The 27,089-nt window shown below is 33.1% G+C and overlaps 3 protein-coding genes across 6 annotated transcripts in view; 1 reads left to right on the top strand and 2 right to left on the bottom strand.

Moving 5' to 3' along the window:
* The window catches only part of LOC135141199 (xaa-Pro dipeptidase), a 35,738-nt gene extending 21,963 nt beyond the window's left edge, over positions 1 to 13,775 (top strand). For both annotated transcript variants that reach the window (XM_064072065.1, XM_064072066.1), the window contains exons 2-10: positions 6,906 to 7,086; positions 9,038 to 9,229; positions 9,299 to 9,346; positions 9,395 to 9,456; positions 9,508 to 9,552; positions 12,493 to 12,762; positions 12,817 to 13,264; positions 13,313 to 13,464; positions 13,518 to 13,775. In XM_064072065.1, coding sequence (XP_063928135.1) covers positions 6,906 to 7,086; positions 9,038 to 9,229; positions 9,299 to 9,346; positions 9,395 to 9,456; positions 9,508 to 9,552; positions 12,493 to 12,762; positions 12,817 to 13,264; positions 13,313 to 13,464; positions 13,518 to 13,572 — 1,453 coding nt within the window. In that variant the 3' untranslated portion in view covers positions 13,573 to 13,775. The remainder of the gene's footprint in view (positions 1 to 6,905; positions 7,087 to 9,037; positions 9,230 to 9,298; positions 9,347 to 9,394; positions 9,457 to 9,507; positions 9,553 to 12,492; positions 12,763 to 12,816; positions 13,265 to 13,312; positions 13,465 to 13,517) is intronic.
* Positions 13,776 to 16,633: 2,858 nt separating this feature from the next.
* On the bottom strand, positions 16,634 to 17,849 carry LOC135141204 (sodium/potassium-transporting ATPase subunit beta-1-like). The gene is made up of 2 exons (XM_064072077.1): positions 17,085 to 17,849; positions 16,634 to 17,025 (listed from the first exon to the last, which is right to left on the bottom strand). The coding sequence occupies exons 1-2, from the start codon at positions 17,716 to 17,718 to the stop codon at positions 17,006 to 17,008; spliced, it is 654 nt and encodes a 217-aa protein (XP_063928147.1). The 5' UTR covers positions 17,719 to 17,849; the 3' UTR covers positions 16,634 to 17,005.
* Positions 17,850 to 19,648: 1,799 nt separating this feature from the next.
* LOC135141370 (rab11 family-interacting protein 1) lies at positions 19,649 to 25,215 on the bottom strand. 3 transcript variants are annotated; one of them, XM_064072425.1, is made up of 10 exons: positions 24,791 to 25,208; positions 24,661 to 24,732; positions 24,466 to 24,610; positions 24,252 to 24,415; positions 21,758 to 22,125; positions 21,440 to 21,638; positions 20,516 to 20,722; positions 20,312 to 20,460; positions 20,087 to 20,256; positions 19,649 to 20,035 (listed from the first exon to the last, which is right to left on the bottom strand). In XM_064072425.1, exons 2-10 carry the CDS (start codon positions 24,689 to 24,691, stop codon positions 20,029 to 20,031), a joined length of 1,440 nt encoding a protein of 479 aa, XP_063928495.1. In that variant the 5' UTR covers positions 24,692 to 24,732; positions 24,791 to 25,208; the 3' UTR covers positions 19,649 to 20,028. The 3 variants fall into 3 exon arrangements, with proteins under 3 accessions (XP_063928495.1, XP_063928494.1, XP_063928496.1); XM_064072424.1 differs by having other exon boundaries at positions 24,661 to 25,207; XM_064072426.1 differs by lacking the exons at positions 19,649 to 20,035; positions 20,087 to 20,256; positions 20,312 to 20,460; positions 20,516 to 20,722 and adding an exon at positions 20,729 to 21,156 and having other exon boundaries at positions 24,661 to 25,215.
* Between the last annotated feature and the right edge of the window lie 1,874 nt (positions 25,216 to 27,089).

Raw genomic sequence — 27,089 nt, 5'->3', positions numbered from 1 at the left:
TGTGTTCTTATATCGCAACTTTTGTCGTTTACTTGTTCATAAAAATGCAGAAATGTCTCAGAGTAGAGCCAAATGTGATTTACTTTTTGGAAATTAGTTTTAATTGGGTTGCAGAAGATAAATCTGATGAATTAACTTTGTCTTTGGGGCTACGTACTTAAAAGTTGGGACGATCTGTGTTACAGTATTTTTTTTTTTTTTTTGTTCATCGATCATCCTTAGGCGTCTTCTGTTCCTTTTGTAATAAGTTTCATAATAGATTGTCCAAAATGGAGTCAATTTTGATAAATTGATTGATTCATGTTTCCACTGACATAAAAAAATATTTTTGCTGTGAAAATGTTACTAGTAGTTCACGAAAACGTAAAATCATATATGCATTTAGTAATTATTAAACCTCAAATATGTATTGTGTTATTTGCGCTGATTTTTAGATTTAACTACATTTAACAAGTATTTAGAATAATTTATTTTTATTATTTATTCTATTCGGTTGCCAGAAACTTCGAAGGCACAGACTAGTATATGGAATAAAATTTACTTGGTCAGAATTCGAAAAGTTCGGGTGGGTAGCAAGCAGGCAATGTTGTAAATTATCCTAATGATTATTATGACACCCGGTCAATATTACGGACAGCTCTTCCGAGCCAAAGAATTTTACCGTTGCGTTTGCTAGCGATTGCTCTTAAAATTTATATGTAGATAGTGATCCATTTGCATATATATTAATTACTCCTTACTTTATTTTCGCCTTCAGCACTGAGCGTTAAATGATTATGTATTATGTTTTTGATTTATTATCTAATTATTATCCAGATGGTATTATATCAAAGTTTTCTATCATAAACGAAACCAAACTCTTTTGTTACTTAAAAGTTTTTACTAGTATATAGTAATCGAGTCCATCGAGCGACTTACCACTTTCATGATCATGATTTCTAGACGTTTCATGACCCCGAAAGTACGAAAAAAGTAGTCTCCCGTTGCCGTCTGCCTGTCTGTCTGTCTGTCTGTCTGTTTGTCTTCTGTATAATCTCCAAATACTGTACCGATTGTTGTAAAATTTTGTGTAATAATAGTAAATAAGCTTCATATTAAAGAGAATAAAAAATTTAATATGTATTTATTAACTTGGATTTGGTGGTTATTTAAATTATGGTTCTGACAGGCCTTATCCGCGTACTGGTGTGATTTTGAGGTCACTTGTCCACTGGAGGGTCAAATTTGTCTAAAAATGTTTGAAAAATATGTTTTAGTTGTCGAATGTTTTCATATCTGAATCAAGTAAAAAATAGTGTAGTTTTCTGAAAAATAAAAATAGAATATAAAGATGTAAATTGTTAGAGTAGGTTAAACAATAACATTTGAATTTTAAAATGATACCTCATGTATCTCTGTGGGTGAAATTGATTGACAAAAACACAGAAGGAACTAAATAAAAACCATTTCAGTTATTCTCTTATTAGAGTCAATTGCACTGATATTTTCACTATATTAATTTGAAGTTTTGTTAAAAAACGAGAAAGTTGAGCGTTTTATGAAAGTCTACACACTTTTTGTCAGAAAATGTAAACAAAAACAAAAACAGTTTCTGATATGTTGAGACACTGAAAATAATAAATGTATTTTGCAATTTACAAACAACAATGTCGAAAGAATCAAGCTAGTGTACATACAAGAGCAATTAATTCAGCATTCACACAAACGAGTTGTTGTTGTTTTCGCCAGCGCGTACCTACTTTATTTACATTTCTTATTTTTCTCTAAGCATGAAATCATGTAAACAGTGACTCAGCACGTAACTCCCCATTTTGCAACAATTTGTGGAATTCGAAAAAGATTCGATTTTTCCGTCGCAAATAACAAAATTTGTACGTGCATTTGAGGTGAAATACCCGCTACATCGACCTGGCGAATTTTTCCATTTTCACTTGTTCTCGTTGCGAACGTAATAAAATATTCAAGATATTCGCTAACATATTTTATGTGGTAGCCACCGAGATCGCTTTCTAGAACCGTCGTGATTGTGGAATGTAGTGGGAGACGAAGGAAGTTCATCCACCTGTTTCGTCTTCCTTGTTTGCAACGTCATTCAGTTCGCTGACTCAAACTAAAAGTATATAAACATATTTATTTAACACCAGAATATATTGCAGCATTGTAGTGATTTATTACTTTAACTATCTGTTGCTAAATATTCCACAAAGAACTATAGCATATAAAAAAAGGAACGTAACCAACTTACGAGACATACCTATTTTGCTGCAGACCTTCCGTTAGGTTTTTAACGGTCAAAAATATTTTTATTCAATGGGTGAAATTGTTAGACGTCTCGTCAGATTTATGCATGATGGGACAGCAATTTAGTCAAGGAACACTAATTCGTCTGTTGTCTCGGTTTTAAAGTTCTGACTTTGAAACCGTTCCCGGAAATTTCGTGCTGTATCAGTGGCCACGAAAAAGTTGGTATGCACGTTTCCCAGACAAAAGTTCGAAATCTATGGATAGAAATTTGAAATTCTGTAAACGCCATTGGTTTTAGCTGTAGCCTCAGCTCCGCGATACAAATATTTTTAAAATTCCAAAGTGTGTTTTTTTCAAACGGGTTTTGATAGACCTTTAGATTACGATTATAATGATACGTTTAAATGACCCTTTTGTGAAACAGATTTTACTAATTTTTGGAAAATAAAGTGGCAGTACTTTATTTCATTCAACTTCAGTTTTTTTAATAAATTTTGCAAACATGTTACGATTGTCGTTAGAATGGTTAATGAATTAAATGCACAGTTCTATTTTTAAACGCTCTGTATTTTTGCTCGGTAAAAATGATAAATGCTAAGTTATATAATAAATGCTCAGTTAAAAAATAAATTCTTAGTTAGAATAATATATGCTTGGTGAAATAATAGCTACTTACTTAAATTAATAACTGTTCGGTTAAATAAGGAATACTTAGTAAGAACCCTACTTGCTAATTATAAAAATTGTAAATGTTAATTAAATAAATACATCCTCAGTATATTTTACAGATACTACTTATTTAGTGTGACGTAAGAAATTACAGTATCTTAAATTTGGACTGGAGTTTAATAATTTTCTTTCATAATGCTAATTATTAAACACAAATACTTACCTGCTTAATATCTAATCTGTAGGTACTGCAAAAAGCAGAGGCTGGGTTAGGCTTACCCTAGTTTTTTGATTATACCAACTTATTTTCAATGTCATCCTTCGTTGTGATTTAGATGTTAACTTCAAGTTGGAAACAACAACGGTATACAAAATTTGTCGTTTTTCCCCTTACAAAAAATCAATGACTACTTCTTAAAATTTATTAATTAATTTCACTACAAATGAGTAGCGCGATATTGTCCTCTAGATGTGGTTTAATAATAATCCATCATTATTTTTAACCTTACGCGCATGGATTATCGTAAAAGTATTTATAGAATTTCGAAACAATTAGAACCATTTCTAAATTAATCGATAACATATATCACTCCATTCATTATTCTGGTGAGTCACCTGTATAACCATTTTTAAACAATATTTCATATTTGTGAAGCAAAAGCAATTTCATCTCAGGATAATATTGTTACGAAATAAACCCATACGACGCCTATGGGTTTTCTACGATGTGCACCGATCCGACGACTCATAGAAATGTCAAAGAAAAGTCTAGAAGCGGAAGTCGCGATGGGTCCTCCAAAAAAATCTCGATTGCAAAATATCTAGAAAGGAACGCATGGGTTTAAATAAAAACCACCTTCGGGAGTAAAAAAAATAGGATACCTATGGTAAAAACTCAACACGGCTTCATAAAACACACATGCAATAGTAAATTTTGGAGATGACTTCATTCTATTGTTGGTGAATAAATCCTATCTTAAAATATTATGAATTTATACTTGTGGTTTATCAATACAGTCATATTTTTACTGCCTGATCGTAAGCTAAGGAAGTATAATAATGGAGTTCATTGGGCAACTTGCCACTTTCATGTTTTCTCAACGTTTCGTAACCCCTAGAGTACGAAAAAAGTGTGGTTTCCCGTTTACGTTGGTCTCTCTGTCCGTCTGGTTGTGTAGACTACCGGACCGATTTTTGTCAAATTGTATATGCGTATTATGAATATCATGTACATGGTAAAACGCTAACCAAAATTTGGCTAGTTGTCCCCACAATAGTAAATTTGTTTTTAATTTTACAAAATAAGATATTCCTGCCCTCGTGGTTTATGAATCGGTGTCGAGTTTTCACTCTAGAGGTCCAGCTTTTGGAAAAAGAAATCAAGATTGTATATCAACATTTTGCAATTTGACTTTGAAACTGCAAAATTGAATGCTCTGAAATCTTGCAAAAGTTCCAGGGTTATCGTAATCATGGTAAATCGTTATTCAATTTTTTTTAGAATTACTTATACAGAGTGACTCAAAAAAATTAATGAGGCAATCTGTTTTATTGATCAAATCAAGAACTGCTTACACATTTTTCGGAAAATTTGAATATACAGTACTGTTATTATTAGTCTAGTATTACACTGCATCTATCAAATTGATATATGCATCCTTGATAAAATGTTGATGACGTGATCGCAAAATTTTGTTGAGGGAGTTGAGTCTTTATTTTAAGGAGTTATTTAGTCTACTTTTATAATTTTTCGAAGAATCTGTATTTGTTCGCCTGTATTTTAAAAGCTAGGGAAATTCTGTCGGAATAACTTTAGACCAATTTTTTTAACTTTGGATTATTTGGACAATACATTTTATAGAAACAAATTTTAGAATTTACTTGAAAACAACATACGCACGTCTCCTAAATTTGGTATGGTATTAATATTGGTAAAGGAATAACATGTTAACTAATAATAAATAACCCACTAACTAAAATAGATTTGTTTTGCCCCTGCAGAAAGCGGATAGCGTCTTCTGATAAAACTTTATGAATAAAACGCTTTGAAGGATATTTCTTGTGCGTCGGTGACAAATTTTTGTTTCTCGTTGAATCGATTTGTTTTATGGAGAAATGATTAATTTAATTTTCTTGAAATTCAAAAAGCATAATCACAGTAGAATTAATATTACATTGTATACATAAAAATGATTATATTTATTACACAAAGCGGAATCTTAAAATATTATTATTAACAAGCCTTTGAAAGTTTATTATTTATTGTAATTCAGAGCCGAGAGAACTAAGTAGCTTTACAGATTTCATGAAGTTCTCAAAATATATTTGCATATTTAGGTTTAAACTGTCGTTGTGTTATCGAAAATAAAAGAACAGAATCCATTTGAAAAACATGCTAGTGAATATTCATAGTGGTTTTAAATTTTTAATTCAAAAGTTATAAAAGAGAAACACTTTGGCTTAAACGGCAACTTTTTTACCCAGTTATAACTTTGAACGAAATTCTGTTAAAAATTGATCGCAATTTTGATGTCATCAAGTTTTTACAAATATTCGCATCACTCAACATAATGCCTCCAGTATTTCGTCCAGATAGTAATTGTGGACACAAAGTAGAACCGAGAGACATTTAAAAGAAGTTTGAAATAAATTTGACAACCAGTGTGAAAAAGGCAAAGTACCGTAGAAAAAGCACGCCATATTTCTTCTAAAGAGTGGATAGGCATACTTCTGGATCAGTGGACGCTGATAAATTTTGGCATTCACTTCACAAACTAAAATATCGAAAAATGTTTGAAGACAGTAGTCCCGCAGATCTTGTTCTATACGATTGAATTTTTTTATTAAAAAAAACAACAACAAATAGAGCATTAAAATCTAAATCATTTTTTACGTAGTTACTATAATAATAAGTCATAGAAGAATCGCTTTGTTAGGACCATCATGAGATACGTATAGTAAAATTGAGATAAGTGACCACTCATAAACAAATTGACAGTTTTGAAAAAAGTGCGAAAGATATGAAAGTGAACGTCACAAAGATATATTCAAAAATACATTCATGGAATTGCAAATCACTGTTGGGTACAAAAATTACAAAATTTAATAAAGAAATTTATTAGAACAAAACTAATTATATTTTCCTTAAAACTGTTGAATAAGGTAGTGGCGCAGCTTTTACTGTCAAACAGAAAAGTATTCTAAGGAACTGTGTTGTTCTGGCTTCGCACGGGTTAAGTTTGATTAGAAATCAAAACAAAATCATTTTGCGTCAAAAAATTGAAGGTTTATTTTTTCAATTTATTGTCTTACGGTTTCTACTAGTGAAAAAATAGTATATTAACTACGGTTGTGAAGCCACTTCTAGACCTTTCGCTTTACCTCGGGTTCTAATTTGCGCTCGGTCTAGAATGCGTCGCTTTACAACCATGGTTAATAATATACTATTTCAGCAGATTTTAAAAGTTCAAAAAAATCGGTTTCGTATAAAATTAATGAAACTGTTATTACTGAGAGAAAATTTGTCAAGACAAAAAAACAAGCGATTACTAGTATGAACAAGTTACAAGCAGAGGATATTTTTTAATTTTCCCTAAAAATACTTAGATAACTCAAATCATGTTTTGGAGATAATTACGGCTTATCAGATTGGTGGTAAAGTGTATGTTGCAGGTTGAAAATACGCTGACGTCATTTCGTTAACCACTGGGTAAAGAAATTTACCGTGAATCGTATACGTACATTTTTGATAAGTCAAAAATAGTTATTTTTACGTTTGAAGTTGTTATTAATTTCGACTATAGAATGCAAAAATTGGAGAAAACCTGCATTGTTTCGATCAGAAAAAGGCAGGAGTACTGATCCTGATTTTTGGTTTTTATTGGTTTAATTTTCCACACTGTACTATGTCTTAAACTATTTGGTTTTCAATTACTCCGTAATAAAATTGTGTGTGAAATGCTCTGCTGACTAAGAATTATTGTTATTTATAGTGATAAACTATGGATGGGTCCAGGAACCTTGGAAATACCTTTGGAACTATTTGCTCTGAATCGACGTCGACTAGTAGAACGTCTACGTCCAAAATCGTCTGGAAACGCTATTGTTGTTCTTCAAGGAGGCGATGAAGTTCCTTTCTATGATACAGACACCACCTACAACGTTTTTCGGCAAGTGAGTGTATATGAGAATTGACCTTGCATACAGGTTTTTTCAATATGCATTTTGTTCCGTTAATTACATGAACTAGATTATGAGGTCATGCCTACTCTATTTTATTGTTAAAATTTTATATTACACTTCATATAGTTCTTTGCTTTACTTTTCGTTAACACAGGAAATACATGTCTTGTAACGAACTATATTTTATATCAAACTTTTGCGTTTTAATAAATTATTATAAAAGCAACAATGATTATAATACCCGTTTCTAAATTTGTTTTGATGTGTGCAAAACATAGGCAGCTTATGTATTATACTAGAACAAAAATATTAGAGAGATTATTGGAAATTTAACAGATTTGTCCTTAAAAAATATATATCGAATTAAAAATTTAAAAACATTTTTCAAACAGACCATTGGTTATACTCTTAGGAGCGTTTATATTTTTGTCATACTATTGAACAACAATAAAAAATGCCAGAATTAGTCTAATAAACAAACATAAAGCCCAATACAGTTGTCACAATATTGAACTGATCCATTTCGTTTTCTTTTCGGAATGTGAGACTATTATATAATTAAACTAAATTATATTTAGTACCTGAATTGCTAAGAACTTGCTAGTATACATCTCGGTTGCCAAAATTTGTGTATAAAACTAAATATCTTGAAAAGATACCGCTAAGAACAAGGCAAAAAATACTATACTTAACTTAACTGATTACAGGGTAAGTACCCCTGTAATCATTTCGTGTAATATAACGTTGTAATTCTCCAATGTTCGACACCATCGTCAACGTAAGATATGATTTTAAATTTTAAGGTTAATTTAGATGAGCTGTACCTATAGGAATTGGTTTGAAATATAGTTTGATTTTATATATTACATATATAAGTGATATTATCGTCGATATTTTCAGATATATAGTTGTCACAAAGCGCAGAATAATTAAATTATATCATCAATTGTTACAACATATAAATGCAACGAAGAATATTATTATTTATCTTAAAAACATACATAGTTACATATTTTTGTGTCTTACTTGGCTGTTATAAAATTGACATAAAATAAAGTTCAGTGTTGTTTTCCAGTCATCGATTATAATTATTTTATTTTACATGCAATTAATATTTAAATTAGATTATTAAAACATTTACAATAGTAGAAAGAAGAAACTATTTCATTGTGAATATCAGCAAAAGAAATTTTTAAAAGTACTGTAGGAACAACCGTTCCCACAAAATCAGGTGTTCTACCTGAGCCCATTCCTAATCTTTGTAAAAATGTAAATACTTCCTATCTTTCGTCTACCTGCCCTACGCTCCTACATACTTTCTCTTCTTGCTTCTAGAATTTTCTAAACTCTTTCTTTACCTACTTCCACCTCTTCGAGACCGAGCCTACCTGTATACCATTTTAAAACACCCTTCCTTCTTCTCCCTGGCACTCTCGAATAGTATAAGGAACGAAATAAAATTTGAAAACCGTACCGTCGCTTTTAAATCACCAACAATACCCACAGTACAAGGAAAAACAATTCTTTGAAATTTTTCGTTATCGAACGTTGGATAGTGGTAAATGCATAACGGACCCTACTATTGATTTGGTACTGATCTACGATATATAAGTTAAAAAATATGTATGTATAAGAGAAACATGTAATTGTATTAGCAGATTTATATACAACATAGGTTAAAACTCAAAATACCTGTTGCCGAAAATGAAATCTAAAAAACATATATCATCAAACTCACATATGTATCTTGTGTTATTTAGATGTCATAATAAACTTAAATCAAATGTGAATGAACAAATCCAAAAGTAGTTTGGAATATTGTACGATTTGGTTTTGTTTTCAAAACTGTGCACAGTCTAACATTTAACAGAATTTTAGTTTCTCTATACAACATTTACTAAGCCATTCCCTTTCATTATACTAAAAAAAAAAAAATCTGTAGGAGTCGTATTTTATGTGGGCTTTTGGAGCTATTGAACCTGGATGCTTTGGTGCGATTGAAGTCAACACGGGCGAAACCCATCTTTTTGTACCACGTTTTCCTCCAAGCTATGCCATATGGATGGGACCGTTGCATTCACTTGAATACTTTGGCAAAAAGTATAACATTCCGCATGTACATTACAGTGATGAGGTATGCATATGTGTTTATTTGTTTGGTTTACTTGAGGTGTACGAAATATCTAACACTTAAACATTTTAGATTGCATCGGTTCTTGAGAAATTAAATCCCACAGTACTGCTCACATTGGTAAGTTATCTCAGTCATCGAGTGTCACATATGTATTTATATTTTTAGAATGGGGTTAATTCTGATAGTGGGTTAACGGCAAAAGAGGCTACATTTGATGGTATTGAGAAGTAAGTTTATTTTTAAAATAAATTCATTGATTATTAAATAGTCGTTTTCAGGTTTGTAGTGGATAATACTTTGCTATTCAATGAAATAGCGGACCTGTAAGTCAATCGACGTGAAATCGATCCATATGCTCCACCCCTAACCTTGTTCTAGTTGAATTAGAACCTTCATATTAAGTTGTTTGAATGAATGATTATCTAAAAGCAAAGTTTCCAGTTCCTAGGCATATACGAGGGTCGTTTAAAAAGTTTTGAGAATAGGGTAAACGAGAAGTGAGGGGACTCGACCGTTTGGATGAGATTATAGTACCACTAATAGTGTCCATCATACCATAATTTCAATTACCTCCTGTTACCCGTTAGTCTTTAACAGGAACGTGGATTAGTTGGTGCACTGCAATTGAGCAAAGAACTTTTGCAGACAATGGTCTTCTATGACTTTAAGGTTGGAGTAAAAGAATATCACTGCTTTGAAAAAATTAAGAGGGACATATGGCGATGAAAGGCCTGCTAAAGCAACAGTGACTCTTGGTATGGAGAATTCAAACTAAGGAAAAGTTGAAAGGATGGTCATTTCAGTCGCCTGATGATACATTTCGACCTTTGCACCGACAAATGCGCATCCTTGTTAAAGACTGAACGGGCAGCAGGAAGTAACTGAAATTATTGTATGGTAGACACCACTAATGGTACTTTAATAATCTCGTCGAAACGGTCAAGTCCTTCACCCTTCGTTTACCCTGTTCTCAAAACTTTTAGATCGGCCCTCGTACACTGAGGTACAGGAGTTTATTGAACAATAACATGTCACATCTCTGTATGCATGTAACGTATTGTATAGTAGCTTGCATAGATATAGTAGCCGTCCATAGAGTCGCAATTTGCGAATAAAAATAAAATAAAACCGGCTCAAACGGAGCCGACGATGGCTTGTAAGTTCTGTCACTGTGGCATGCGTCGCGTCGCACAGGGGTGTATTTAAGGCCGTTTGCACAAAATCTTACGGTCACTGTAATCTTACTATTTTGTATCAACGACAAACGATTTGTCACACAGCTACGAAACCGACGATCTAGAGAAAGATGGAAGTTTGCAAATGCATTTCCACGAGTATAATAACCGTTTGGTGCAATACAATTGGTTCACGCAAACTAAAATATGACAGGAAACAAACAGTCCACGTGGACTAATTTATAGCCGTGTTTGCTGCTAAGATGACTAGGTTTTTCGCTCCACCTACCTCCGCAACGATGAATATACCATACCACAACTTGTGTACAGTGAACAGAGCTTCGTTTTTACTGACGAGATTGAGCTCAGAAATTAAAAAGATTATATTATAACGGAAAAGATGACATTTAATATTCCGTTTGAACCGGTTTTATGTTATTTTTATTTTCTCAAATTTCGACTCTATGTACGGCTACTATATCTATGCAAGCTACTATAACTATAGATGGCCCCGTACTAGTAACTCGCTGTGCTCACATTAACTGTATATTTGCCATACGTTCACGAGTTATCATAATGTTTATAAACGTGACATTTTCGTGTGTCGATTAAAATTTTAAAAATATATACAACGAATATATAAAAATTACTTTTTTTTTTCATTTTCAGTCTCGTAAACGCATTGCAGAGATATTTGTGTTTAGATTTTCTCTAAATAACACTGAAAGAAAAGATTGATTTATGTATTTTTATCATTTTTGAAGTGTAGGACTGAATGTAGCGCCGTTTTCAGGCAGCTGAAAAAAATATATAGATCTTCCAAAACAATAAGAACAACTCCTGGAGTTTCTACTATTTTAGTTTTAATTCGACTAGAACCAAAGGTCAAGAGGTTTAACTTTCGTAACTACTTTTAGTTTCCCGAGGGTACATTTAACTAACAATCAATTTAATGTTGTTCGCCATTTCACAGCTTGTAAAAAATCAAAATGTTGATGTACCGTTTATGTATGTCTGGCGTACCTCTCAAGATACTCTCTGTAGTTACTGCACTGAATTCTGTGGAGTTTTAGACATACTTTAAGAAATCCTGCAGGTAGTAAAACGCTAATAAAAAGTTATTTATTCATTCTTGCCAAAAATTTGATGACGTCATCCCAGAATACTGCTAAACAAATCTTGTTTGAAATTTGTATTGTGACATACTCCTTTGGCTGTGGCTTGATAATGCAGTCATATTTTCATACGCATACGAGTTATCCAATTTAAACAAACAAAGTTTGTAAGTAATGATACGATTTCACTTAGCAATTCCTTTAACATTTTTTAATGACACTGCGTTTAATCTAGGAATTGTGTCTAGTGTCCCTTTAAGAAATGATGACATCATCTCAAAAAATTATTGGATAAATGTGTTTTTAAAAATATATTCCCAGGTCTAATGTTGTGTGTGTTTTGGTAATACATTTTTTTTTGGAACTACGTTAGAAGGTAGCCAAAAATTTTATGAATAAAACAAAAACACCTGATCTAACTTTCCTGAAATTTCAAGAATATAGTGTTGTTACAATGTACGTACCAAAATTTACTTGTGGAAGTATTTGTTCCCAAAATGTATTATGACGTCATGACAAAACTGTATTAACAAAATTGTACTTTGATAATGTTACTCTGCATATGATTTTATAATAACACAAGCCTGCAATATTTAAATGTTAAAGACCTGTTTTTGTTTTAAAACTGTTTTGCACATTTGTTGCATTACTAATTACGAATATGACGTAAGGTATACGTATTTATTTTGTATAATTATGCATTTTTCATATGTTAACAAAAATACTTTTCTTTGTCCACTCAATAAAAATCTATGTGAAATCGTTGTCGCTTTTCGTCAAAGATTTCGGCACCAACTTCGTGTAAGTATTGAATAGGTTGAGTCACTAGATTTTCTAGGTGGTTAAGATTCTAGAATGCAGTAACGTTTCGATTAGTGTTATACTGTAGACATTAAAATTAAGCTTCATCAAAAAGTTGATGAATCGCATAAAAAAAGAGAGGAGAAATACTGTAAGATTTTTTTGTTTTTAGACGTGTTTTTAAAACACGCTTCGAGATTGCTGTTATGAAGTACGTCGTGGAAGTGTCGTCTGCTGCTCACCGCAAAGTGATGCGATTTGCCCAGCCCGGAAAAAGCGAATATCAGTGTGAATCCGAGTTTCTTCATCATTGTTATTCAGTTGGAGGTTGCAGATTTGTTTCGTATACATGTATTTGTGCTTCTCATACTAACGCAGCGACTTTGCACTACGGACATGCAGCCGTACCTAATGATCGCTTCATAAATGACGGAGAATTATGGTACATGACACTAATACTTTTATTGTGGCACCACCTAATGTGTATATCTTCCAGTCTTTTTGATATGGGTGCTAATTACTTTGGTTACGCTGCGGATATCACTTGCACTTTTCCTGTATCTGGAAAGTTTACTCCGGATCAAAAACTGATTTACGAAGCAGTTTTGACATCAAATTTGGCGGTTTTCAGGGCAGCGAAACCAGGAGTTAGTTGGGGAGATATGCACCTGTTGGCAAATCGAACCCTAGTTGAGGAGTTGAAAAAAGGCGGACTCTTGAAAGGTGATGTTGATGCTATGATTAAGGCTGGTATGGGTGCCATTTTCCAACCGCATGGATTGGGACATCTATTGGGTTTAGATGTCCACGATGTAGGTGGCTACATAAGTGGGCAACCTGTAAGACTACAAGCACCACGAGGACTGGAAAAGTTAAGAACCAATAGAATTCTAGGCGAAGGCATGATATTAACCATTGAGCCAGGATGTTATTTTATCGACATTGTAAGTAAAGTTTTATTTCAAACAGCAGAAACAGTACTCGCATTTTAGTTGTTGGATGAGGCCTTGGAAGATCCGGAATTGTCAAAGTTTTTGGTACCGGATGTTATTGAGAGATTCCGCGGTACTGGAGGTGTTAGAATTGAAGACGATGTGCTTATAACAACGGAAGGCGTAGTTAATTTGACAAAAGTTCCAAGAACGTTAGTTTCTTTATAACGGTTTTAAATTGTTATTTAATGAATTATTTTTTTAGAATTAAAGAGATTGAGGACTGGATTGCTGGCAAAGATAACGACAAATATAATTAATCTTAAAATGTTATCCTGATATCACACTGTCAAATATGTTTGATCAAACTTGGGGGAAGACAATAAAATCGGAGTCTAATCCATTCCTACTTCTGACACCTGACAATGTAATGTACATCTCGGATGAAACTAGTTTGACCTGTGATATACACTGTCTAATCATATTATATCTGCATATTTTCAATATACATAACTGACGAGCATTTCAGCTTGACTGAATTTTCCCAATTTGTTGCTTCCTGAGCGTAAGCTAAAGAGTTTGCAAAGTGATTAATTACACCGAAGGCCATTGCCCCCCCCCCCCCCCCCCCCCCCGACACACGACCGAGGTACTTTATTTTGACCAATTTCAAAATTTTGAAATTATATTTCATTTTGTAAATACAGTACAACCTCTATAATCCGAACTCACGATTGTCTCAACATCCAGTAATCCGAACAGAGGCTATTTGAAGTCGATGCCTCTTTAATCCGAAAAACTCTGTAATCCGATCTGAACTTGAAAACATGCATCTACTTCCAAAAACGACGCAAGATCTTTCTGCATATGTTGTATGGAATATTTTGAAATTTTTAAAAATTGCGATATTTCAAAGCACTGAATTAATTAACTAATTCTGGAAAAACGGATGAAGTTATCGGAGACCCAAAATCTACAAGAGAAAGTATTTGGTTAAATTTCGAAAATCGTCAAAAATGGGTCGAAATTTGCATGAGAAAAATTTCATTTTCGAAAAAATTTCCTAAAAATTCTGAAAAAATTCAGAGATATATATCCCGACGTGCTGATTCCAAAAATATACCATGTTTATGGTAACGGAGCAATATTTTCGGAAAATTCGCTGTGAAATTCGAATTTTTCGAAGTTTTTAAAAATTGCGATATTTCAACGATTCTGGAAAAATGGTTTAAATTATCGAAGAAATAAAGCCAGAAGTGACTTCTGAGGTCCAAAATCTATAAGAAAATATTTAGTTAAATTTCGAAAATCATCGAGAATGGGTCGAAACTTGCATAATGGAGGTAATACGAATACATAATGGAAAATTTCATTTTTGAAAAATTCATCTAAAAATTCTGAAAAATTTCAGGGTATAGATCCCGGGGTGTTTATTCCAAAAGATAGCGTGTTTATGGTCACGGAATAATATTTTTTTAGAATGTATCTATTATTATCCATTGTTGCTTAAGAATTCTTTAATTTTTCTTTAATAAAATTTAGGTTTATTTCTTGAAGTTTGTTTTCAGTTGTGTATGAAGTTGTTATTCAATTCCCTTTCAGATTTTTGGGAAAATTGCTGATCCGAACAAATCGTTAATCCGAACACACCTTTTTCCCAATTAATTAGGATTATCGAGGTTCTACTGTACACTATACGTGTAACGAAAAGAACCAAATGTCACTCATGTTATGTGAAAAAGAGTATACTAGCTAAAATTTTATAAATTATTTTGTTTAGAACGAATTTCTGGCAGATAGGTAACATTGCACAAAAATTGCCCCCCCCCCCCCCCTGAACGAAATCCTATATCCGCGCCTGGCTAGACAACCCGTTGGGAAGCTGTAGACTGCAGACTAACATCTCGCTAGAGAAGTATTGTAATCGAGTCCATCGGGCGACTGGCTGCTTTCATATCTTCTGAATGGGTCATGACCCCTAAAGTAAAAAATAAATCTCCCGCTTCCGTCCGAGCGGCATACCTTGTTATTTCATTTAATAAAATTAATCATTCTCATTTTTTATTCATCGAATTAAGAACGAATCACCCCAGTTTCTCGAAAACGCGAGAATAGCACACCTTCATAATAATAACATAATGATAAAATAATAATAATAATAATCAGAATATTTTGTTCGATTGAGGCTTAATAATTTTAGTTCTGTTCTAAGGCGATAAACTCATTTACAAATTTATTATTTTTGTTTTTTTTATTGTTTTTAATCAATTACATTCTCTACATTCATTATAATAAGATAAGTTAATAAAAATGTACAGCCCTTATGCTCTCCGACTGCTTGCCTGCACGGAATAAAGGTTCTATGAATCAGACGTGCATGAACATATTTTATGCTATAAAATGCGTTCTTTTTAAGTCATATTTAGAACAATCAAAACACGGGAAAAACTAATTCAGTTTATTCTAAAATTTATTAAAGATGGACCACAATTTCTGAAAATGTACTGTACCTACTAAGACAGAACGGATTTTGGCAAATGACATACCTTCTAAGGAAAGAGAGGGTGGGTGGGCGGGGCTGACTACCTGCAAAGATAGAACTGATTTTGGCATATCAAATACTCTCTAAGAAAAGAGAGGATGGGTCGGTCGGGCGTGTACTTGCTAAGATGAGACTCTTACCTGACCTGTTTATGAGTTAATTTTGGGACTCAGTTTTTTTTTTGAAAAATTTGTAACAATCTGTGTATGTCATTTGCCAAAATCGGTCTTATTGGCCCAAGGGGAACGGGGGACATACACAACACCCAGAACAAGGCGGGAATAATAAAGATTATTATTATTAGTACTTTGATAATTTGGCTAGGTTTTGAGTATGTCCTGGTTTTTAATTTTCAAAAGTTGGTCATCTTAATGTTATGTTGTATAACTAAAGGAAAATTTCGAAGGAGATGAAAAACAAATTTTGGTTAGAATTTTGTCACCGTTAGATATTCTTTTTTATAATTTTCATTAAAGTCATCTATTTGATAGTTCTGAAAATAATCTCTTTAATTAAAATCAGAAAGATTAACAACGCGTCGAAATGAGAAGCCACTATTTTCTCATTCCACGAGCTACGAAACGCTAAGAAAATGTGAAGTTAGACATTCATGAAATCGACCCGCTTACCTTTCTAGCGTTTGACACATAAAAGTATTAAAGATGGGGTGCGTCTGTTGCAGATTATGTTATATTTATTAATGTTTTAAATTTCACTTGAAACATAGATACTATTAGAAATAGTTTTCGAGATATATAATACACTTTAATGTTAGTGATGCAGAAAGTACTTACCTGTAAAAAGTTGATTATGTGGCACTGTTTAGATTTACGTAACAGTTATATAGTGACAATTTATTAAAAATTCTATACATAACTAAATACATAAACAAAAATGATTTAGATAGTCTTTTATACATAAACGAGCTTAACAAGTAAAACCTGTCCTAGTTGTTGCGAATTAAGATTTCGAAGTGTACTGATCCTTGACGATCCTGCTTAGATCTCTTATAGTAAATATTTCTAGCCCAGGCACGACATTCGATGTTTATAAGAACATTTTGTCTTGGTTTCATGACTCGGACAGCTACCAGGGGACTTAGATAATTTTTGACATTCAAATAGGGATAGAAGTAACCTGGAAGACCTCTACTTGGATAGTATTGGAAACCTTGCAAATTTTCGTTATCTATCGGGTCTTCGCCTCTGCAGCTAATCCAAATCTGCTTCCTCTTTTTCAGTGATAATTTTTTAATATTAAATCTTAAATCCCGAGGCATATCACTCTTACCTTCCTTATAAAATCTAGGTACCCATTTAAAAATTCGGTTTAATTTTATGAAAATACACGGTGATGAACTACCATATCCGTATTTATATTGTGCTTGACATGGTCCAAACTTCTTTAGATCAACCATACAAACGTGATTACGTTTAGGCCTTATTTTGAAAGTACAGTTTTGAATGTTATCTCTATCAGTGTAATTTTCATAAGGTTCCAAAAATGTATCGAGGAGCTTCACCCATTTTTCGGCCGTCGACGTATTTTGTAAACTGTATTGTATCAAAGCACCATCTTCTAGCGAAAAAGGACGAAAACCAAGCCCAGGGTTTGTACCAATCAAGCTTTCTTCGAGTTTCCATTTAGGTGCGTTCGTGTCCATCGTGGAAAGCAGGACTTTTATACCAATTGCAAAGACTGCAGCCAATAGAGCATTAAATACCAAATAGAACAGTCCCAGCCGGCCCCAGTCTGCGCACGTTCTTCCGAAAATTGCCTTCGTTTCGCGATTGTAAATACACCTTTTTGTTTTTTTCCACTTAGTAGAAGGTCTGACTGACGCCACCGTACGAACGCAAACAATGTTAGGCACGCGAACCTCTTCCACTTCTGGAAGCACTTCAATCGCATCTAGATTTTCCATTTTTTTTTTCAAGACCGATACTTCACACGTACGACTGTTTGCTTTACTCGAACGTTAATGAAAATAGTAGTGCGTTAAATAATTCTGCAATGTGATAGTCGTGGATATTTTATTATCTTTGAAATTCTAACTAATCGTTGTGAATACCTAAGTCTGAATAAAGATCTTAGTTGAAGCAATGTCATGTCATTCTACGAAAGTATACATACATATCGTAATTTGTTACAACAGAAGTCGCAGTATTACAAACAAAAACTTTATCAACGTGTAATTTTATAACCATGAATGAAAACTTTCTTTCAAATAAAAAATTGGTCTAAAGTTATTTAAACAAGACTTTTCACTATTTTGCTATGTCCAGTCTGTTTGTAGACGTTGTAATTTGGGGGGGGGGGGGGGGGCACGTGCCCTTGCGCCCCCCCGGCACCAGCGGCCCCTGAGTTCGAAATCTACAAGATAATGCATTTAGTTAAGTTTCGAAAATGTCAAAATTTTGCCGAAATTTGAAGAAGTCCCCCCCTTTTTTGGAAGAATTTCAGTTTTAAAATGTCGTCTAAAAATTCTGAAAAAATTCAGGGACGTAGATCTCGACACGCTGATTACAAAAATATAGGGTGTCGATGGTCAAGGAGCAACATTTTCGAAAGAATCGATACGAAATGCGAATTTTTGAGAATTTCGATATTTCAACGGTCGATTCCGGAAAAACGGTTGCAGTTATCAAAGAAATGAGGCCCGAAGCTAGTTCTAGAGCTCGAAATCTACACGAAAATGTATTTAGTTAAGTTTCGAATATATTAAAAATTGGCCCAAATTTGAAGAAGGGGGGACCATTGGAAAAATTTCACATTTAAAAAAGTTGTCTAAAAACTGCGAAAAAATTCCGGGACGTAGATCTCGACATGCTGATTCTAAAAATATAATGTGTTGATGGTCACGGAGCAACATTTTCGAAAGAATCGGTATGAAATGTGAATTTTTGAGAATTTCTAAAAATTTCGATATTTCAACGGTCGATTCTGGAAAAATAGTTGCTGTTACTAAACAAACGAGGCCGGAAGTGAGTTCTAGAGCTCGAAATCTACCAGAAAACGTTTTTAGTTAAGTTTCGAAAATGTCAAATTTTGGCCGAAATTTGAAGAAGGGGGGACCATTGGAAAAAATAAATTCTATTTAAAATTTGCAAAAAATGATCATAATCTATCATTGCATTCATATTTTTTGGATTTACTTGTACAGGATGTGATGATTAAAGTTAATGTACGCATTGTAAATTGTTAATGAAAATATATATGTTTATTCTCCCCAAAAAATTGATGACGTCATCTCAAAATTTTGCTGAATAAATTCTACCCAAAGTGTGCAAAATATGATGAGTTTTTGCTTGTGGTTTATCACTGGATTCATATTTTTTAGATTTTGTTAAACAGGTGACTGAATAAAAAAAATAGTCAATTTATTTTACTGATTAAATCAGAAACGGCTCACTCCATTTTCCCAGAAAACTTTCGGAATACAATATTGTTATTTTTAGTACTACACTGCACCAATCTAAGTTGATATACCTGTCTTTGCAAAAATGTTGATGACGTCATCACAAAATTGTGTAAAGACTCGAAAATGCTGGGTATGTTTCACCATGGTCATCAAATTCTGGGGCAGATGCGTTTTCACTGAACTGTACGACGAATCTGTATACTTGACGTCCTCTGTCATAACTAATAATCCAGTAAGAGAAACATTCTAGAAACTTTTTCAGAAAAATTTTCTTATCTCCATTTTTCCATTAACAATAAAGAACACAGTTTGCACTTTTACCAAAGGAAAAATTTAGTACGTGATAGCTCAAAAATGCATACTTGATTACTACTGCTTCTGTTTCTTAAAGGAACATTCTAAGGTATGAGTTACGCACACGAGAGAAACCATATTTTGTAATAAAACTTCGTATTTTGTTAATTTATTCGACCCTTCTATATATAAAATATAAATTACAAAACACCAGAACAAAGTCGTTAATATGTATGTTAAATAAAATAAAATGTTCACAAAAAGAATTAATTACGTCAAAGGAAGACATTCGTGTAAAAATATGGACTACAAAACTGACAAAATTCGTATGTACACAAGAAGATATTTGGTCTTTGAACATAAACGCATTGGACGGATGTCACTACAAAGTTTCCAACAGATTTGTCTCAGTATTCAAAAATAAATAATAATCACAGCATTTTTCATGAAAAAGCTTTTTACAAAAACAGAAATTAGCACCGGTTTTAGGCACCTAGTTTTCTTATTTCCATTTGATGATTAACCACTAGAAAAAATAAATAATAAACACAACGTGAAAACAAGACTGTAAACATACCTTAGTTGCTTATGTGAAAACTTACAAGTTACATAAGGATTTTGAAGGATTCTGGGAGTCGTCTCCATTACTCTTAAAAGTAAGTCATCTAAATAATCTTCCAAGTCTTTCAACTTCCTCTTCTGTGAATCTAAGTCGCTCTGTAAGTCGCAGATTAATAAAATCAAATCCTAAAAATTTGTATTAATCTCACAATCTCAATTTAATTTAACCGAAAGTACATACTTCACGGGATTTGCCTTCAAACTTTTGTAAAATTTCGTTGGACACATGGCTATTGTAGGAATAATTTACATCTTTTTCTCCTCCTATAATAATACGTTCATTTGAATTACTGAATGTTTTTTCACGTTTTGTGTCATATTCATTTTTATCTAAAATAATAAGACAGAATAGGCAATCACCATCAGAAGCAACAATTCAACACACCTTTTTTGAAATGTTTCAATTTTGAAAACATCCCATCTTTCTCTTTCTCCTCTTTCTTGACAATCTCTGGCGATTTCGTTAATTTTACATTTATGTCATCCTTAATGACCGTCACTTCAGAAGGTTCTTCGTCAATCTGTGATTCTAGTTTTGAAGAATCCCACGATCTTCTATTCAATGATTCGCTACTACTTGGTTTAAGAAAACCTAGAAACAATTCAATGATGTTGTATTATCACATGTTCTATATATATATATTTTGTTCAGCAAACAATATCTTACTCATTCAGTAATGGCATAAGTACTGTGTCTGTAAATATTAGTATACATTCAATATGAACAATAAATTTTCGAATACTGATCTTTCTGAGGCACCGCATATGACCTATTTATGAACTGTATTGTCCCGAAGTAACCCATATGCCGCCCCGGTACGACGCCTATGAGTTTTCTAGTATGTATGGCGCGGTAACTCATCATCAGTGAGGACGGCGCTCGAATAAAGAAAATCCTGGAAGCAGTCCGCCAGAAGTCGCGGGAATTATTTCGATATTGGACTCCAGAACAACCTCGAAAGCGATGTTCGCGATCTTTCCAGAAGAAGCCGTTCAAATAGAGACCACTGTCGGGAGGAGTGGAGTCTAGTTCAGTCAATGAGAGAATTAGAGTTGGAATTTGTCTGTACATAATCGCTGTGTTCGTCGTATGAATTTGTAGTCCCGAGAAATAAATTGTTAAGTTTTACCACGCCGATTTTTAACACCCGTAAAACGTAACAGGATTATATTGTACAAGAAACATTTCAGAATATATGTATATGTATAAGTTGTCGAAAAGTTGTATTATTCTAATTTCCATTAAAAATTCGTAGTTGTTACAGTGTCTGTTAAATAAAATCTAAAAGATTTTATATGAGTAACTTACCTTTATTGCTTTGTTTGCCGAAAAGTTTGGATTCCCATTCGTCTTGAGGCTTGGATTCACTCCTTGGCGGTTTTGCAGGAGATACCGAGTTTGTTTTGTTAATATCACCTGATAAGTTCTCAACAGACGAATGACTCAATCCATGATTAGTTGGCTGATTCAATGAACTTATGGAGCTTTTATGAGACAAATCATCGAACTGTAATTAATGACGTCAACGCAATCAACATAAGTTCAGAAATGATAAAACAATTTACATAACTTACTCATCTAAATTGGTTACATGATGTTACTAAAGTAACACTACAAACAACTTACAGTAAATTCATCTTCGTCGCTAACAACCCCGGGATCAGCGTCTTCTTTAGTTTGTCGACTATTTACTTTATCGAAATTACGTTTTAAACTACCCACACTACCGATGGATGAACCGTCATCTAAATCGCCATCTTTCTTCTTACTCCTTAGATGCATTTTTGAACCGATCGACTTGGCAAATTTTTTTATGCCTTTACGTTTTTCAGCACTACCAAGACTTAATAAACTACCACCCACTGATTGAGCTACGTGAGACAATGAAGACTTGTGTTTCTCCTTTTTACTTAAATCTGTTAAACTTCCAGATTTGACAGTAAAACCAATTTTTACTTCTAGGTGACCGCGCTCCTTTGCCTTACCCACTTTACCTAAAAATTCATTATGTTAAATCGACTAGTAAATTTTAGTAATTGTTAACGAGAATATTCATAACCATTCACAGCCCAACAATAAAGATATTACTTAAAAGTTAAAGTTGATCTCATAATTGTTCAAAGTAAATGCTATTTAAATTTAAAAAAACAGCGATTCTATATTTGCGGTTTACCAATTCGCTTTAATTTTTTACGTCTAGATTTTTGCGAGACAAATAAAAATTGTATAACAATTTTTTACAATTTAACTTAGAAATTACATAACTGAATGCTCTGAAATATTGCAAAGATTTTAAGTTTATCATAAGCATGGTGAATCGCTGCTCAAAATTCATCTGTTTATCCCCTTCAAAAATTTGATAACGAAACATACCAGTGTCGTACAGTTTAAAACATCTTGCCAAAGTTAAAAGAATTCTACTCTAGAACTAGTCTAAGAGTTATTTAATTACCAATTGAGTCGAAAGACCTTGACCTGCTTTACCAACCTAACTCCACCCGGAGTGGACATTTACAAGCCGTGTTTACTATATGTAACTTTCAAACAAAAAATTTGTATATTTGAAATTTTAGCTCTAATAATTGAGTTATATATATCAAGCTGAGTCAAAGCATTCTTTCAACAATTTGCGGCAAATGTGTTTCGTCGGCAGAACATCTGGATAATGTATTCCAAAATCAAAAATACATCACGTGTTAATTAAAAATCTGATTATACATTTTAGTAATTTTAAGATTGGCACTACAAAATTTGGGACCTTCTTGTCACTGATTATGAATCTGAAGTTTAAAAATTGATTCAAGGTTATTTAGACAGAACTTTCCTCACCTCCGAATTAGTTTCACACCTACGAAAAATTATAAAATTTAAATTTGCGAATTTTATTATTTTTTATTATAACCCCTATAAATTAAAATAAAGGTATATGGCGATTGTTACAAGTAAAGGTAAAGAAGCATGCGATGCGTAGGGTAAAAAACAAGGCGGATTCATAAACCCACAAGTATTGCTATGGAAAGATTTCAGCCAAATTATTATTGGCAAAATTAGACAAAATTCTGGTTAGCATTTTACCAATTACACGATATTCCTAACATACATATAAAATTTGACAAAAAATCGGTCCCGTAATTTCAGAGATTATCTGTCTCATAAAAGTCGACAGAGACAGATAGACGGAAACAGGAGACCTATTTTTCATACTCTAGGGGTTAAGAATCGTAGAGAAAACATGAAAGCAACCGTTCGCCATTATGGTTACGTTTGGAAAGTAAAAATGGAAAGAAACTGTCAATGTCAATGAAAATGAAATGAAACATAACCTTAAATTATTTCACACCACAACAAATCACGAAAACTGGCAACGTTTTTGATTTTGGAATAATATACTAACCGGCAAAGAAACCGGTCATCCTGAAATTTCGTTCACTTCTGTTCCTTTCTTAAAAAAATTAATTCTGTATTTGTCTCTTTTTTATCTAATTTGTACATCCTGTATCAACAGTGTTAGGTTCTTTAATAAAATAACAATCACAAGTTAAATTAACAATTTTTAATGTGGTTTTGCGAAATATTTCAGGGTGGCCGGTGTATAAAGTCTGTGTGGAATTATTTTCAGGAAACCAACAATCTCATGAAGGAGTAATATTTGGATACTTGCTTTTAAAGAAGCATTACTTGACATTAGCAACATTATGTATAGTCAGTCCAATTTGTTTAAACTTGAGTTTTTAATTTATGATATTTATCAAAGATAAGTAACTTTGACTTTAACTAGAAACATACAGAAATATTTAAGAACCATTTGAAGGTACGGAATACTAAGAACTAGAGCAGCAGCGTGTGCTGCATAAAAATATTTTTTGATTACTCAGATTTTTTGCCTACAGCCCACGATCATAATCTTCAATCATGACTTAATACAAAATGTAAAAATGCACTGTAAATATATATAATATAAATGATAGTGAAAGTTCATTAAGTAATATAAGATCCAACTTTTTTTGTGAAAACTGTAATATAACCACTGACACAAAATTAAATTAACTGAAATATCGTCAAAAATCACTTTCCAACATTTATATATTTTCGAATATATTGTGTACTACATTTTACATACCTGGCTTAGCCTCAAGTCCATACCATTTATTTTTAGGGCGTTCATAAATATCTAAGGTATTCAAAGGTATGGCAACTCTCCCAAGAAATTCATCTACTCCAAAGCTATTATGATGTAACACTGTTAAAATAATCTCGGCTGTATTTCCTTGGTCTGGAATGGGTCTAAAATTCTCCAGAATAAATGTAAATTCCTTGACGCTTCAATAACTCACAATTCGCATTCTTCATGCCATTCAACATCAGGGTCTGCTTTTTCCTTGACTGATGTTTGGTATTTAGTTTTTCCCAAGGCAATCGTAACAAAACAATCATTTTTGTTGTGTTTTCCTTTAGTTAATAATCCTGAGGCTCTTTGGACTAAAAATAGAATAAAAAAATATGTTCAAAACTCTTTGTTTTTGGCATACCTGTTACTTGTACGTGTGTGGGCATCCACATTATTGTAATTATGACACGAACACACTAACGTGACGGAATGTCTAAGGAGAAACTGACTCATTAATTAATTGACAAAACCGTGTGATTTCATATCATTACGCAGTTATAAAACTGTCAATGTTAACCTGTGTATCGTATATTCCGTTATTTTCAATAAAATCGCTAATTCGTTGAACTAGATCACTCGCGCTCACAACCTTTATCAATAAGATATTCGGACCACAATCCGGACGTCAAGAATTCACCTTATGAGTAACCTCTATTTTCAGTTGATAACGACTGACGGATTAGTTTTACACATTTACAGATTATTTGGGTTGATAACGGGAACAGTCACTACGTAACGATGTAACGTGTAAAATCTTGTTTTCATTGAAGACTGTTCTCATCCTCACTACTTATCAGTATTTAAGAAGTGAAAGAAGGAAGATTCTTTTTTTCTCTATGCAGAGGATTGAGGATAGGCACGAACCGCAAGCCGCAAACACAAACATAGGAAATGTCATAAGCGTCACCGCTGTAGTATGACGTAGTAATAGCATTTGCTTACTCTCTAAATACCAACAGCCACCAACAACACATATCTCTGCCATACCAACAACCCAAAACTCAAATTATTTTATGCTCAACGCTACAAGCAGTATTGTTGGGTGCATAACTCCTTTTATTGAGCGCAATTTCATTAATCATTGTGTAATTTAATTACAAAAAATGTTGTCGTGATCCAAATATTCCGCAATATAATATGGAAGGCAAATTGTTTATTCCTTCATTCTGGAGATGAAAAATTTTGAAACCAGCTGTAAAAACCGTCTCCAAAATGAAATCAAATATTACAAATTGATACAAATATTTATTTGAATATCACAAATTTAACAAAGAAAAAAAGAGAACTCTTGATTAAAGTAACTGGGTGGTATATACATAGATAGACAAGTTATTACGATGGTGTGGCGGCAAATTTAAATATGAACGAAACCAAAATCCATATCGGGATCCAAAGCATGTAATGCGATTACAATCTGTAATCTGTCTGATTGGAAAATTCAAAATCCATGCCGGACCATGGCCGACTAGTATAAAGATTATGGTCTGTCCAAAGGTACCATACGTGTTGCCATCTATTAATAATTCAAAAACGACGAAAGAATTATTAACACTTTTTGAAAGGCACAAAAGCATTCATACCGAAATTCATCACTGCCGAAACAAACGACCATTACACGTTTTGAAGTCTCATAATGTCAAATCAAATTAAAATTTTGCTAAATTATTAAGTGTAATTATTAATAGATGGCAACACATATGGTACCTCTTGGTCTACTGTGCTCTTGGACAGGCCATAATCTTTATACTAGTCGGCCATGGCCGGACATTATTTCTGATTTGAAATTACAGTGTTTTTTTTTTTAATAGAAAAGTAATGCCTATTTTTAGTACCTAATTTTAGATACTGATTCAATTTTTGATAGGAATAAATATATTCATTTCAATATACATAATGTAACAGCAACGATTAATCATTGGTTACAGTAATCATAGGTGTCTCAAAAAAAATTAAAGAAGCAAAGAAATTTTATTAATTAAATCAAAAGCGATTTACTCATGGAGGTATAAAAACGAACACTACAACAGTACCTAGTAAAATTTTACAACTGCTGCTTTGAGGGATTCTCGGACAATGCAGGGGGATAATGACGCCAATAAAAGAACCGTGCCGCCAGTGTACCTATAGTTGGATAGAAACATCTAGGGTTGCATTCAATTTGTGATTTGTGGTTTTGTGTTGTGGGTCCAACCGCAGACTACAGTCCAAGCTCCATGGTTAACTTTGAAATACCAATAAAATTTTACTAGGTACTGTTCTAGTTTTCTTTCTAAAACAAAATTTAAATCTACCGAATTTTTACGATATCTACCGAAAATTGACGAGTTAAGGTAACCTGGCAACAGTGGCGTAGTGGCAACACTGAGTATGGTGTTGTGACAGACTGACAGATTGGAGAATATTTGTAGGTCCCTGATTTGTAGGCATAAGATTGTAGGCGATTGTAGGTTCGTAGTTGCGTATCCCTGGTTGTGTGGTTCGTAGGACTTAAACGAAACGAAAAGATCAATATCTCTCTAAAAACTGATAAAATGTCTCCAGCAGTGAGATTGCCAGGTCCCCTACGACTATTTGGAAAAAAACACGTAGAAATTGCCCAACAATGGTAAATTAATTATAATATAACGAAGTGATTATGCAATAATTTGTTTTAGGTTAGGTTCTGCCATAGTTTTTGGTACAACTGCGGGGGTTGCGGTAACGTATGCCACTGATTGGAAACTGATTTTACAATACTTGCCATATTACAACGGAAAATTTAAAGAAGAATAATGTCATGTATAAATAAAA

The sequence above is a fragment of the Zophobas morio genome, unplaced genomic scaffold (assembly GCF_036711695.1).
Source record: "Zophobas morio isolate AGI-343-1 ecotype UQ-CSIRO unplaced genomic scaffold, CSIRO_AGI_Zmor_V1 ptg000044l, whole genome shotgun sequence".
Classification (NCBI taxonomy): domain Eukaryota; kingdom Metazoa; phylum Arthropoda; class Insecta; order Coleoptera; family Tenebrionidae; genus Zophobas; species Zophobas morio.
The sequence above is the reverse complement of the archived record's forward strand: the minus strand, read 5'-3'. Positions and strand labels throughout refer to the sequence as shown.